This window comes from Mobula hypostoma, chromosome 8 (assembly GCF_963921235.1).
Source record: "Mobula hypostoma chromosome 8, sMobHyp1.1, whole genome shotgun sequence".
NCBI lineage: Eukaryota > Metazoa > Chordata > Chondrichthyes > Myliobatiformes > Myliobatidae > Mobula > Mobula hypostoma.
Genome location: NC_086104.1, coordinates 86,803,334 through 86,818,175, shown reverse-complemented (window position 1 = coordinate 86,818,175; position 14,842 = coordinate 86,803,334). Strand labels below are relative to the sequence as shown.

Genomic DNA, 14,842 nt, shown 5'->3' with positions numbered 1-14,842 from the left:
GTTGATGGACTGGACGATATTCAGGGACTCATCTCTTAACCTGAATGAATACACCACAGTTGTCACAGACTTCATCAAGACCTGTGTGGATAAGTGTGTGCCTTCAAGAACACACTGGACATACCCAAACCAAAAGCCATGGATGAACCAGGAGATTCATAGTACGCTGAGGGCTAGATCTATGGTATTCAAGACCGGTAAGATCTACGGAAGGTTATTTTAAGAGCGATAAACAATCCTGATTGAGGTTAGAGATACACTGGCTGGGTTTGCAGGCTATTACTTCCTACAAGGTAAAACATCATGAATGGCTATGAAGCTTCACTCGCAGATGAATAAAAGTGCTCCTGTACAAATCCCTGTAGCATCTGGTGATCCTGTAATCAGTCTGAGACCAATGTCAGAACATCTTTCAAGAACAGGGGTTCCCAACTTGGGGTCCTCAAACCCCTTGCATAATGGTATTGATCTAGGGCATAAAAAAAGGTTGGAAACTCATGTCCAAGGTGGTGAATCCTCGCCAGGCATTAGGCCCTGATGGTGTATCTGGTAGGGCACTGATAGCCTGTTCCAACCAACTGACATGAGTATTCATTACCATCATTACAAATAAACTGATTCCTAAGCTCCGGAACCTGGGACTTAGCACTCAGATCTGCAGTTTATCTTCAACTTCCTCACAGTCAGGACCCAGGCTGTAAAATTAGGGGACAAGCTCTCCTCCACAATCACTCTGAGCACCGGTGCCCCACAAGGCTGTGTACTCAGCCCCCTGCTGTACTCACTGTACACCCATGATTGTGTAGCCAAGTTCCCATCAAACTCAATATATAAGTTTGCTGATGACACCACAATTGTAGGCCGTATCTTGGATAATGATGAGTTTGAGTACAGAGAGGAAATTAAGAACCTGGTGGAATGGCGCAAAGACAATAACCTATCCCTCAACGTCAGCAAGACGAAGGAATTGGTTGTTGACTTCAGAAGGAGCAGCAACTGCATGACCCCATTTACAGCGGTGGTGCGCAAGTGGAACAGGTCAAAAGCTTTAAGTTCCTCGGGGTCAATATCACACAAACGACCTGACTTGGTCCAACCAAGCAGAGTCCACTGCCAAGAAGGCCCACCAGCACCTTTACTTCCTGAGAAAGCTAGAGAAATTTGGCCTGTCCCCTAAAACCCTCACTAATTTTTATAGATGCACCGTAGAAAGCATTCTTCTAGGGTGCATCACACCTTGGTATGGAAGTTGTCCTGTCCAAGACCGAAAGAAGCTGCAGAAGATCGTAAACACAGCCCAGCACATCACACAAAACAATCCTCCGTCCTTGGACTCAATTTACACCGCATGCTGTCGGAGCAGTGCTGCCAGGATAATCAAGGACATGACCCAACCAGCCAACACACTTTTCGTCCCACTTCCCTCTGGGAGAAGGCTCAGGAGCTTGAAGACTCGTACGGCCAGATTTGGGAACAGCTTCTTTCCAACTGTGATAAGACTGCTGAACGGATCCTGAGCCAGATCTGGGCCGTACCCTCCAAATATCCGGACCTGCCTCTCGGTTATTTTGCACTACCTTACTTTCCCTTTTCTATTTTCTATTTATGATTTATAATTTAAATTTTTAATATTTACTATTGATTTGTACTCCAGGGAGTGCGAAGCGCAGAATCAAATATTGCTGTGATGATTGTACGCTCTAGTATCAATTGTTTGGTGACAATAAAGTATAAAGTATTCAAGGACATCTTCAATATTTCACTGCTGCAGTCAGAGGTTCCCACCTGGTTCAAAAGGGTGACAATCATACCAGTATCCAAGAAGGGCAGGATGAGTTGCCTCAATGACTATCATCCAGTTGCACTCACATCTACTGTGATGAAGTGCTTTGAGAGGTCGGTCATGCCCGGAATCAACTCCTGCCTAAACAAGGATCTAGACTCGCTGCAATTTGCCTATTGCCACAATAGGTCTGCAGTGGATGCAATGCCACTGGCTCTCCATTCAGATAATGGAGATCATCTTAGATAATCTCTCCACTTAAATAATAGTAATACCTACATGAAGTTGCTGTTTTTTGATTACAGTTCAGTTTTCAACACCATCATACATTTAGTACTAATAAATAGCTCCAAAACCTGGGCCTCTGTACCTCACTCTGCAATAAGATTCTTGACTTCCTCATTGAGAGACCCCTCTATTCTGATGCTGTGTTCTCTGGTCTTAGACTCTCCCACAGTAGGAAATATCCTCTCCACACCCACTCTATCAAGGCCTTTGACCATTCGATAGGTTTCAATGAGGTCACCCCTCATTTTTCTGAATTCAGCGAATATAGGCCCAGAGCCATCAAACGCTCTTCACATGACAAGCCGTTCCAACTTGGAATCATTTTTGTGAACCTCCTTTGAACCCGCTCCAGTTTCAGCACATCCTTTCTATGGGGCCCAAAACTGCTCACAATACTCCAAGTGAGGCCCACCAGTGTTTTACAAAGTCTCAACATTACATCCTTGCTTCTATATTTCATTAGGAGTTTGAGAAGACATGGTATGTCTTGCAAATTTCTATAGAGGTACCATGGAGAGTATTCTAACTGGTTGCATCTGGTATGGAGGGGCCTCTGCTCAGAATCAGAAAAAGTTGCAGAAAGTTGCAAACTCAGCCAGCTTCATCATGGGCGCTAGTCTCCCAGGTATTGAGGACATCTTCCAAAGGTGATGCCTTGAAAAGGTGCATCCATCATTAAGGACCCCCATCACCCAGGAGATGCCCTCTTCTCATTGCTACCGTCAAGGAAGAGTTACAGGAGCCTGAAGACATACACTCAGTGTTTTAGGAAGAGCTTCTTCTCTTCTGCCATCCGATTTCTGAATGAACATTTAACCAATGTACTCTAGCTCACTCTTTTTTCCTTTTGCTCTTTTTGTAATAGTTATTTAATTTATTTATATATATTTATTGTAATTTATAGTTTTATTATTATGTACTGCTGGCACACAACAAATTTAACAACCAATGCCAGTAATATTACACCTGAATCTGATTCTGACCATAATTGCATGAATGCAATTGCAAAGCCTGGAGAAAAATGCAAAGTGGTACGAATTTTGAAGTGGGGAACAAAATAAAAGATGACTTTGAGAGGAAGGGCTACAAAAATAGACAGCATAAGCCATGCAATCAAAAGAATTAAGAAACTTAGATAATTAGTTTTATATTCACAGAAGTGCCTGAAAGTGATACAAGTAGGTTGGTCAACACGACTTCTGATTGAACATAAAAGGGATCCAAATTTAATGCCAAAGGTAAGAGGAAAGTGATTTCCAAGTAGAGATATACACATTCTTCAGCATGGAGTCATTTATAACCATGATTTCCAACCTAGGATGCCAAAGTTCAAGAGGCTTTAATGATACAAGTAATTTAAAGTTTACCCAATGAAGATAAACCAGTGTATACTTGCCACACAAGCTACCCAAACCGCAAGACTGACAGCATCCCTATAAATCCTTGGAAATCTTCAGCTCTTTAAAGGTTGCAGCCTGTGCCACCGTCATCCAGAGGCATAACTCAGTTGCTGTATACGTAGAGTCTGCACGTTCTCTCCATGTGGGTTGCTTCCAAGTGCTCTGGTTTTCTCCCGCATCCTGAAGGAGTGCTGGTAAATAAATTACTTACTGCATTCATTAACTGACATGTTCATGTCTCTGAGAGAACAAGTTACATAAGTGTTGAGGAAGGAGGATGAACATGGCTAATGGAACTCGAGGGATTGTTCAGCTGGCATTCAGCATGAGCCCAGTAGGCCAGAACACTTCTCTTATGCTGTTAAGACAAGTAGAAGATCAGCATGTACAGTAGTGCTGTTAAAGTTGCAATTGTATAAAATTATGAAGACTTGACATTAACAAGTGGCGGAGTTTGCGGAGCCAGTGAATTTTGATTCAGCCCTGGAGCTAGGGAACTAAATTGAAACAAACAAAAATCTTAGGTAAGAACGTTTTTTTACTTTCCATCTTGGGGCATTAAGGGTTTAGCTGCCTTTGAAGTGAGTTCCTAAACCACAAAGTTGTCAGGCACCGTTAATTTTCACTGCTCTATTTAAAATGCTACAGAAATCTCCAATATCTCTCAATAACTTCAACATGGCTACAAAGCTTTTCACAAATGAACTCCTGCCCACAAAAGAAAGGCAGCTATCAAGTACTAGGTTTTAACTGAGTGCAGCATCTGTAATGAAATAAGGCCGACAACAAAAAAAAACTCCAAAACTAGAAAAAAAAATCAAGAAAAAGACTAATTGCAACAGGAAATAAACCAATACTTTTATCTAAGTTGCACAGATCATTAAAGCTTCTTTTCTATGCTCAATTTTAAATCACAAAAGTATAAAGCACATACTGAAATAGACAATCTACAGGTGCTAATGGTGTTCCATTATTGGACAATACAGTGTAGATCCAAATAAACAAAATGGCAGAAAGATATGACAAGAATCCCAGAAAAGCTGTTAAAATCTTCCTTGGCAGCTGTTGAGAGATTCTTGTCTTTTGGTGGTGAAACCAGGCTAATGTCTGCAAATATTTTAAGAAATGGATGCGTAATTTACTGTTCATAGTCTGCCAAGTGGAGACTATGTCCAACTTCTACGGTAGGTAGAAATGGAGATTTGAATACCACTTGAAATAAAAATTCACATCATTTATGTAAGAAATTATTAAAAGGCTTATCACACATTGAAACTGTTAAAACTGTAAATTACATAAAAAGTGGCCAACTAACAAAAGTCTTCTGCTTGAATTTTGCATCTTTATAATTCTTTTTATTTATATTGAGGAAGTGATGGCCTTCTTCAGCAAAAGAGTTTATCCTTGTTGAATTCAAAGCAAAATCTGCTTGGACAGACCAAGCAACCGAGAAACTTCTAATTACAACTTTTTTGGCAGAGATGTTTTAGTCTTTTCATCGCAGTAAGTTAATGGTTACAAGGAAATTTAACAGCCATACCATAGTATGGTGTAAGAGGATAAATGACGCTCTTACTTGGATACTGGAGCTCTGTATCACCAGATTTGAGAAAGAAGACTTCATTCAGTTTTCTTTGCAATGTGAACAATGAGAAGAAAATAATGTCATTTCTCAGAGAGTTCATTAATACACAAAAGCACTTTAAGAACTTAAATCATTATTTGCAAATTCAGTTTTTCATTTGGGTATTGGACCCTTTGCGGAAATAAGAGGATGCAGAATTTTGAATTTCGCAGTCCTCTGAAAATATTCACTCTGTGACTGGTACTTTCAGGAACATGGATATCAAAACTTCTAGCCTGTTAAAGGACTAAATGTTGATGTCTATATGCAACCAGGGTCACTTTGCCCTCTCCAGCCTCCTATTCATAAGAATACACCTACAAAGAACTTGCAACGAAAATTCACAATAAACTCAATGCACACAATGATTTCTATAAATTTGCTGTTGACATTTTCATGTCATATGCACAAGGATTCAGAGTAAGATGGTACAGACTGCATGGAACAGGCAAAGGTGGCTTTGATACATCAAGGACTGAAATTATATGTGTATATACCAACAGATCCCTTAAGGTTGCAACACGAGTTGACGTGGTTGTTCAGAAGGTGTGTGGGATCTTGGTCTTCATTAGTCGGGGACTTTAAAGAGCCGCAAGGTAATAATGCAGCACTATAAAACCCTGGTTGGACTACACTTGGAATATTGTGTTCAGTGTAGAGTGCAGAGGAGATGCTGCGTGGACCAGAGGGCATGTCTTATGAAGATAGATTGATCAAGCTCAGGATTTTCTCTTTGGAGCAAAGGAGGATGAGAGGCAACTTGACAGAGATGTACAAGATGATGAGGCATAGATAGAATGAATGGCCAGAGATTCTTCCCGGGGTGGAAATGGTGAATACAAAGGGGCATATTTTAAAAGTGATGGGAAGAAAGTACAGGGAGGATGTCAGAGATGAATTCTTTACATAGAGAGTGATGGGTGTGTGGAATGCCCTGCCAGGGGTGTGGTAGAGGGAGGTACATTAGTGACATTTATGAAACTTTTAGTTAGGCACATGGATGAGAGAAAAATGGAGGGCTACGTAGCAGGGAGGGTTAAATTGATCTTAGAGTAGGCTGAAAGGTTGGCACAACATTGTGGCTCAAAGGTGATGTGCTATGCTGTATTGTTCAATGTGTACCAATGAAATTATTATTGATATGCCTATGTCAAGTCTAAACAAGTGAGCTTTCATTCGGAAAGGTGGAGAAACAGTTGCCCAAAGAGCTTCAAAAATTTTCCACCATATAACTTTCCAACAAAATTAACAAATAAAGGCAAACTTTATTTGTAAATAGCCTATACTGTGTTGTAATTTTGCATGTTGAAACAAAGTAATACTAAATACCGTTATTGGATAGTTAGAAAGTCATCTTGAGAGAACCACTGAATTACGTTAGCCAATGGCGGAGGTATGACTTAATCAAACTAGACCCTAAGTTACTCTGAGCTCAGTTGAGGATAACAATATCTTAAAGAATTGCAAAAAAAAGCATATTACAAAACTTATTTAATAAACACTATAGACAGCTCCAGCTGTTCACATATTGTACAAAAACAAAATCCAAAAAAAAGGTAAAGAAAATTAAAGTGTCTAGAAAAAGTTGCCAAGTCATCAAGATTCACTCTCATTCTTATCTGTACTTTTGTCAGGGTCCTCCTCTGATTCTTTCTCATCCTGCAGTTGCTTCTTCCAGAGCTTGGCCATAGCGAGCAGCTTGAGGTTTGGCTGATTGGCAGCATCTTCAGGGAAAATGTAGTCGTAATATTCCTCCCAGCCAGCATCTGACTAAATTAAGAAAATAAAACGGAGGTATTATTTGATTAATACTTCTGCCACTAGACTTTTAAACAACCTACTTTTGTATTTTGTTTTTAAGATGTAATTAAGTCTTCCTAGAATTAAACAGCTCCAACAACCATATCAGCAAGTAAGATAAATCAGAATTTTTCAAATTTAGATCTACGACAGTTGTTAGGAGAAAAACAACTTAGGGACATGAATCATTAACCAATTGAAAACAAACAGGAAAACCCTAGCAGAGAGCAGTTCAATAAACCATGATCTGACTGATGTGAGCAAGTTGTTAATTTCTTGGACCAAACAACTTAAAGCAGAGAATACCAAAACTGTGCGAATAGACAAGGCTCAAGGGAATATTCTTAAAAACAGCTTACAAAGTGTGTATTGGCAAAAGTTTTAAAAACGTTCATGTCAACCATTTGGCAAATGTGGGGTTCTTGAAAGTTTCAACTGCAAAAAAATATATATATTTAAATTGTCACAAGTCATTTATACTCAGAAAGCTAAGTTTGTTAAAATTCTGTTGAAAAATAAAATGGTTAAATGGCCAATAAAATGCAAGATGTATTTTCATTAGAAAATAAAATGCTTGAGATTTAATATACACTTCATATTACCAGTGTTTATCAATATGAAAGTTTTCCACCTTACTTCAAAAGATATGTTTAAGTATTTGAATGGCTATTAGTTAACTGTCAAAGGGATAAGTGTTAAAGATGACTGCACATTAACTTTTTTGTTATTTTAGTAAAAGTAGATTTGTCTGTTTTGACAAGAATTCTTACTCCATCTTCTGTCTGCAACTTCCTCCTCTTTTTGACGCGTTCTGGCATAAGTTTTCGAACTCTGTTCTGTGATGATTCTGTGCCAAATTCAGCCTCAAAGTCCCTCCAGGACTCCAAGAACATGAGTCGCTCTTCCTTCTCCTCACAATTTCGCAAAGACCGGTTGGCATCCTCATAGATTTGTCGACATCTAGATAAGCGTTCGGGTGCATCCACTGAAAGTTCGAACTGAACATAACTAATCCATACCTGTTGAAAAGAAAGATATAGAATTTCAAATCACATCAATAACTGCATGGATAATTATTTCCATTCCTTCTCAGTCTCATATAATACAATTTATACTGAGAAGCAGGTGAAACAGCAGAGAACAAGCGACATAGCTGAGAATTATAGCAATAATTAACAATCAAATCCCAATGGTGTCAAACTCTCAGCTTATACTTGTTTTTGAAGCAAAATTAGATAAGTCACAAAACTAGAATGCAAGTCATTCATTTGCCAATATTGTGTCTTTAACTTGATATCCAGGAAACAAACACTACTATTGCTTTACCCTAAATCCTTTAACACTTGACAAATTAACACATCAACATTCACATAATTAGAACACTTTTTCATTACAAAGTATTGAAACATTAATGGAGCCAAACATTTTTGTAAAACCTGTTACCATCCAGAGTCGTGATAATAATAAAAGCAGGGACATAGCAAATATTTTGCACTGGCATGTAACAAATCAATTATTTTAAGTACGAAGCGTCTTTGGAACTTGAATAATTGTTAACTGCCAAAATAGTCTTTTTGACATTACTAGCTTACTTTGACATGTTGAGTACGTTGAAGTAGACGTTTGTAAAGGTTTCTCGTCCTTTCATATTCCTCCTGTTCAATTTCAAAGTCAATGTACGACTTCCAAAGCACCTGAAAAATAGCAAATTCCACAAAATTATCCAACTTGTAGATGATATTGATTTTATTATAGAAGTTAACACTCAATTTAACATCCAAATTGCGACTGCAGGAAGAGTGGGTTTCCTTATAACCTACAATGAAATAAAAAGTGGATATGTCTTATATTAAAAAAATGCCATCTCAGCATAGTTTTGTGGGATGAATTTTAAAGCCTTTATAAAAATAAATTGAATTTTCAACATAATATAAACAAAATTGAAAATGGTCAATGGTCCAATTTAGTTTTTTCTTCTGCTGCAGAAGTATAAAGGTGATTAATTATTCATCAAAAGGAGCATAGAGAGAATTCCTTTCAAATGATAAGGTATTGAAAAAAGAAATTAACGTAAAAATTCCAGTTCTTTCAACATCACCTGCAACATCTTTTTTCACTGTAGAAGCCTGCCCCTCCTATAAGACTATCCACATTCCCACCTTCAAGAATATGCAAGATTCTGATATTATAACAGAAAATGTTGGAAACACTGGGTCAAGCAGCAATTGAGGAAGCAGTTGTTATTTTCAGGTTGAAGACACTTTAACAGAATCGATCAAAAGAGAAAATAAGCTCATTTTAAACTGCAAAGAGAGAGAGGGAGGGATGGGTATGACAAAGGGAATATCTCTTAATAGCAAGTGGCCAGGCTATCAATGGAGATATGTTTCTCAAGTTAGCTGCTTGATAGGCTAATGAAGAAAAACAAAGAGAGAAAAACACAGATGAAAGACTTAGGAAATGCCCATTTCTGAGTGAGTCATGGTGCACTACAACACAGAAACAGGCACTTCAGCCTATCTAGTCTGTGATACAAACATTACGCGAGTTAACCAAGGTGGATGAATTTGATATTGACTCATGAAGACTGCAAAGTGCCCATTGGAAAATGAGGTGCTGTTCTGCAAGTTTACATTGCCACATTACAAATGTGCAGGAGGCCATAGACATAGCACAGTGGGATGGAGAACTAAAGTTCCAGGCAAATGGAAGCTTGAGGTCCCTCCTGCAAGCTGAAAGCAGTTGCTCCGCAAAGCAGTCATCTGACCTGTGCTTGTTTTTTCCAACATACAGGAGACTACATTCTGAGCACTGAATGCAATGCATTAGTTCAGAAGTACCTTTGAATCGCTACATCGGCTAGAACTACTGTTTCATTCACTCCTTCCCACCTGAATGATGGGAAGTAGTGAATGAACAGATGCTGCACCTCCTGTAGTTACATGGCAAAGTATTGTGAGAAGTGCAAGTGCTAGAAGAGAAAGAAAAGCAGACCACAGCCATGAAGGGTTTCTTCAAACTACAGGAGTGGAAAGAAAGAGCACGAAGAGCTTTTGCAAGTTTGAAAACTTTTGAATGCATTTATTTTAATAAATCAAGAAGCCTAACTACTGGCTTATATTTTCTAAATGTCATATAGAATGCTCACAGGCCTCTGGTTTACTTTGTGAAATTCATTTAATAAATCTAAGTGCACCAGCTTGCTCTTAAATAAATCGAGGAAGATTGCTGAAAAGTAAAATTTAAAACAAAATTATATTGTTAAGTGCATTTTGAATGTACTGGTTCATAATAAACATGATGGCAACTTCCAAATGAATTGGGCTGTAATTCAAATAGTACAGAAAACCTAAAAGTTTAATTTATTGCTCTTAAAGTTGAAATACATCATAATCTGTGCTACCAAGATTAAAAATTGGAGAAAAAACAAGGATCAAAAGAATGGAGAAACACATAACAAGATTTGATAGCTTCAGTTAAAGGACCAATACAATGGATAGCTTTGTTTTTATTATGCTGCGATTGCCATTATTTGAAGAATCATGAGATGAGAGGTAATCAATTTGCTGGAAATATCTAAGAGGGAAAGTTGATTCAATCTTGCGTAAAATTAAACTGATTACTTTGTCACAACAGGCATGAGTACAGAAAAATAATCTTCTAAGCTTGCACAACATAGTCTCCTCGTTTTATGCATGTGAACTTGGTCTTAAAAAGATAATTTTATATATTAGTGAGAACGTCTAAAAAAATTAAAGTGACAGGTTTTCAAATAAGAGATGCATACAGATGAGATTCCATGAAGTCAATTTGTCAGATGGAAAATATCATGATTTACAACTGAATTAGAGTCTGATTTAATAGACACGAAGATTTACACTTTAAAGATATAGCAAAATATTATACATAAGAGGAAAAAAAAACATTCTGCTCTACTTCCATCAAGTCATTCAATGCTTCAGGTAATAGTTACGATGGATTACATCATTACTTATTATGACTGCTAAGCAATCCACTTGATTCCTAGGTTCATCTCTTTAAAATCTATATGATGATTCATGTAACCAGCTTTATAAAATGCACTGCATATTTTATACCATATTGTATGTAAAAGTTACTACTGATTATGCAAAACTGATCAGATCTCTTACCTCTGGCATATCGAGTCGAGGTTGGCCAATTGCCAGCTCATAGATTGCACGAGCACGCTCAACATCACCAAGGATGGTCTCTAATTCTGCAAACTTGATCCAAGTAGTACAATTCTCTGGAGAAAATTCCAAGTATTTCTCATAGAGTTTCCTGCATCGGTCAAACTCACGAAGCTGCAGCTCTAGTTCAATGTACCCTTTGAATAGTTTGTTCTTTGGACATTTTCCTATGCCAGTCCCCTGAAAGAGCACAAATGATAACTTCAAGGCATATATTAATGAATAAGCCACCGCTGACTCCAGTGCTAACCTCTCAAAAACAATATAAAATGGCTTTGAAGTGGTGGGAGACTTATGCAGAAATTGCAGGAGCCCTGGCAGAGGTATTTAAATCATACTTAGCCATGGGTGAGATGCCAGAGAATTGGAGGATAGCTAATGTTGTTCTGTTTTTTAAGAAAGGCTCTAAGAATAAGCAGGAAAATTATAGGCCATAAGCCTGGCGTCAGTAGTGGGTAAGTTATTGGAAGGTATTCTAAGGGACTGGAATATAAGTATTTCCATAGGCGGGGACTAGTGAGGGATAGTCAACATTGGTAGGTTATGTCTAACCAATTTTACAGAGTTTTTCAATGAAGTAACCATAAAAATTGATTAAGGGAAAGTATGGGATGTCGTCAACACGGACTTTAACAATACCTGTGACAAGGTTCCACATTTGAGATTGGTCAAGGTTAAGTCATGGCATTCACGGTGAAGTAATACATTGGATTAGACACTGGCTTCACAGGAGAAGTTCCAGAGTGGTACTAAACGGTTGTCTCTGACTGGAGGCCAGTGACTTGTGGTGTGCCACAAGGATTGGTGCTGATCCTGTTGTTGTTTGTCATCTATATCAATGATAAAGTTGCAAACTGTATCAGCAAATTTGTGGATGACACCAAGATTGGGGGTATAGCGGACAGCAAGGAAGGCTATCAAATCTTGCTGCGGGGTCTGAACCAGCTGGAAAAATGGGATTAAAAATTGCAGTTGGAATTTAATGCAGACAACTGTGAAGTGTTGCATTTAGGAGGTCAAACCAGGGAAGGATTTGCATGGTGAGTATTAGGGCACTGAGGAATACGAAAGAACAGTGGGATCTGGGAATACAGATCCATAATTCCTTGAAAGTGGTGTCATAGGTAGATAGTGTTGTAAACAAAGCTTTTGGCACATTGGTCTTCATAAATCAAAGTATTAAGTACAGGAGTTGTGATGTTATGTTGAAGATGTATTGGTGAGGCCTGATTTGGAGTATTGTGTGCAGTTTTGGTCACCTGCCTACAGGAAAGATATCAATGAAATTGAAAGGGTGCAGATAAAATTTAGAAGGATGTTGCCAGTACTTGAGAACCCAAGTTATAGGGAAAGGTTGACTAAGTCAAGACGGTATTCCCTGCAGTGTAGGAGAATGAGGAGAGATTTGTTGGAAGTATACAAAATTATGGGGTATAGATAGGCTTGTTCCATTGAGATCAGGTGAGAACAGAGCTGGAGGTCATGGGTTAAGAGTGAAAGGTGAAATGTTAAGGAGAACACAAGTTCTTCACTTAGAGGGTTGTGAGAGTATGGAATGAGTTGCCAGTGGAGGGGTGGATTTCAGTATTTAAGAGAAATTTGGATCGGTACATGGATGGGAGGGGTGTGGAAGTCTATGGGTCAGGTGAAGATTGATGGGACTAGGCAGCATAATAATTCAGCACAGACTAGATGGGCTGAAGGGCCTGTTTCTCCACCGTATTTTTCAATGATGGGTATAAGGCGAGTTAAGTTGACCTTCATTTCAATGGGAACAAAAAGAAAATTCAAGAAATATTGAAAGCTCCTTAGGTGATACCTAGGACAGAAAGATTTCTAATAAAAAGTTGTATATCATTTTTCATCACTTTTTTAAAATATCAGATGTTATGGGGTGGATGGCAGGGAAGCTGCGTGACCTCAGTCATAGCAAATACTCGGCCTCAAGCCACGGAATCACCTGTTTACAGCTGTCCAGGAGAGAGGCTTTAGAGTGGCTCCGGGCTGGGGGCAGTGTGGTGTAGCATCCAAGCTGGAGTCGGTGCTGCCCCCCAGTGTTCACTCAGCAGAAGACAAACCGTACTGCACTCGACTGCAGACTGTTGTTTCTTTCATGGGCTCTAGTTCTTGTCCAATATCTTTTTTGTGTGATTCAATTTTACTGATACCTTATATGTACTTGCTATCCTCTATGTGCAATGTGTGTCTTGTTCTGTGAATTACTGTTGGTACTGTGCTTTGCACCTTGACCTCAAAATAGCACTGTTTCGTTTGGCTGTATTGATGGGTACTCATGCATGCTTGAACTTTAACTATGTACACCAGCACTTTCTGGTTTTGCTCCATTCTACCAAGAACATGTTTGACAATGGTGGAAAGTTGCATTTTACTCCCAAATGAGTAGGCAGCATTGTCTCATTAAGGGGCTGAACCTTACAGAGCAAAGGAACATTAGTGATGCATTTCTTATCTACACCAAGTTAACCAGCGTGGCAATAATACTGAGTCAAATTGCTTCAGGAGCCCAGCTTAATCAAGGAAAAAGTAGCCTGTGTTTCTTCCACTATATGCTATCCAGTGATACCAGGTGTCCGGGTATTTCAGTGCGTAGATAGGCAATGTAACAAAAGAAAATGGGAAAGAGGAGTAGGAATAGACCATTTGAACCTGCTCTGCCATTGCTCAAGATCATGGCTGTTCAAAAAATCAGTGCTATTTTCCAGCACTTTTCCCAGATCCATTGAGATCCACTAATGCATTTTGAATGAGCAACTGAACTTCCTCACACCGCTGGTGTGGGAGGGGGAGTACAAGGTACCAAGATTCACTGCACTCTGAGTGAAGAGATTACTGTTTATCGCAGTCCTGCAAAGCCTTCCCCATCTTTTTACTGAACCCCTGGTTCCAGGCTCCTCAACCAGCAGAACATCTTCATATATACAGTGGTGCTAGAAAGTTTGCAAACCCTGTAGAATTTTCTCAGTTTCTGCATAAATACGACCTAAAATGCGATCAGATCTTTGCACAAGTTCTAAAACTAGATAGAGAGAACCTAATTAAATAACATATTACACTTGTTCATTTATTTATTGAGAAAAATGATCCACTGTTACACGTAAACAACAGGAATTCTGCAGATGCTGGAAATTCAAGCAACATACATCAAAGTTGCTGGTGAACGCAGCAGGCCAAGCAGCATCTATAGGAAGAGGCGCAGTCGACGTTTCAGGCCGAGACCCTTCGTCAGGACTAACTGAAGGAAGAGTGAGTGAGGGATTTGAAAGCTGGAGGCGGAGGGGGAGATGCAAAATGATAGGAGAAGACAGGAGGGGGAGGGATAGAGCCAAGAGCTGGACAGGTGATAGGCAAAAGGGGATACGAGAGGATCATGGGACAGGAGGTCCGGGAAGAAAGACAGGGGGGGGGGGTGACCCAGAGGATGGGCAAGAGGTATATTCAGAGGGACAGAGGGAGAAAAAGGAGAGTGAGAGAAAGAATGTGTGCATAAAAATGAGTAACAGATGGGGTACGAGGGGGAGGTGGGGCCTTAGCGGAAGTTAGAGAAGTCAATGTTCATGCCATCAGGTTGGAGGCTACCCAGACGGAATATAAGGTGTTGTTCCTCCAACCTGAGTGTGGCTTCATCTTTACAGTAGAGGAGGCCGTGGATAGACATGTCAGAATGGGAATGGGATGTGGAATTAAAATGTGTGGCCACTGGGAGATCCTGCTTTCT

General features: G+C 39.3%; 1 protein-coding gene across 1 annotated transcript in view; it reads right to left on the bottom strand.

Moving 5' to 3' along the window:
• Positions 1–4,346: 4,346 nt before the first annotated feature.
• crnkl1 (crooked neck pre-mRNA splicing factor 1) overlaps positions 4,347–14,842 on the bottom strand; it is a 46,325-nt gene continuing 35,829 nt past the window's right edge. Inside the window, exons 11-14 of the mRNA XM_063056250.1 lie at positions 11,047–11,286; positions 8,488–8,589; positions 7,666–7,914; positions 4,347–6,865 (exon numbers count right to left, since the gene is read on the bottom strand). Coding sequence (XP_062912320.1) covers positions 6,692–6,865; positions 7,666–7,914; positions 8,488–8,589; positions 11,047–11,286 — 765 coding nt within the window. The 3' untranslated portion in view covers positions 4,347–6,691. The remainder of the gene's footprint in view (positions 6,866–7,665; positions 7,915–8,487; positions 8,590–11,046; positions 11,287–14,842) is intronic.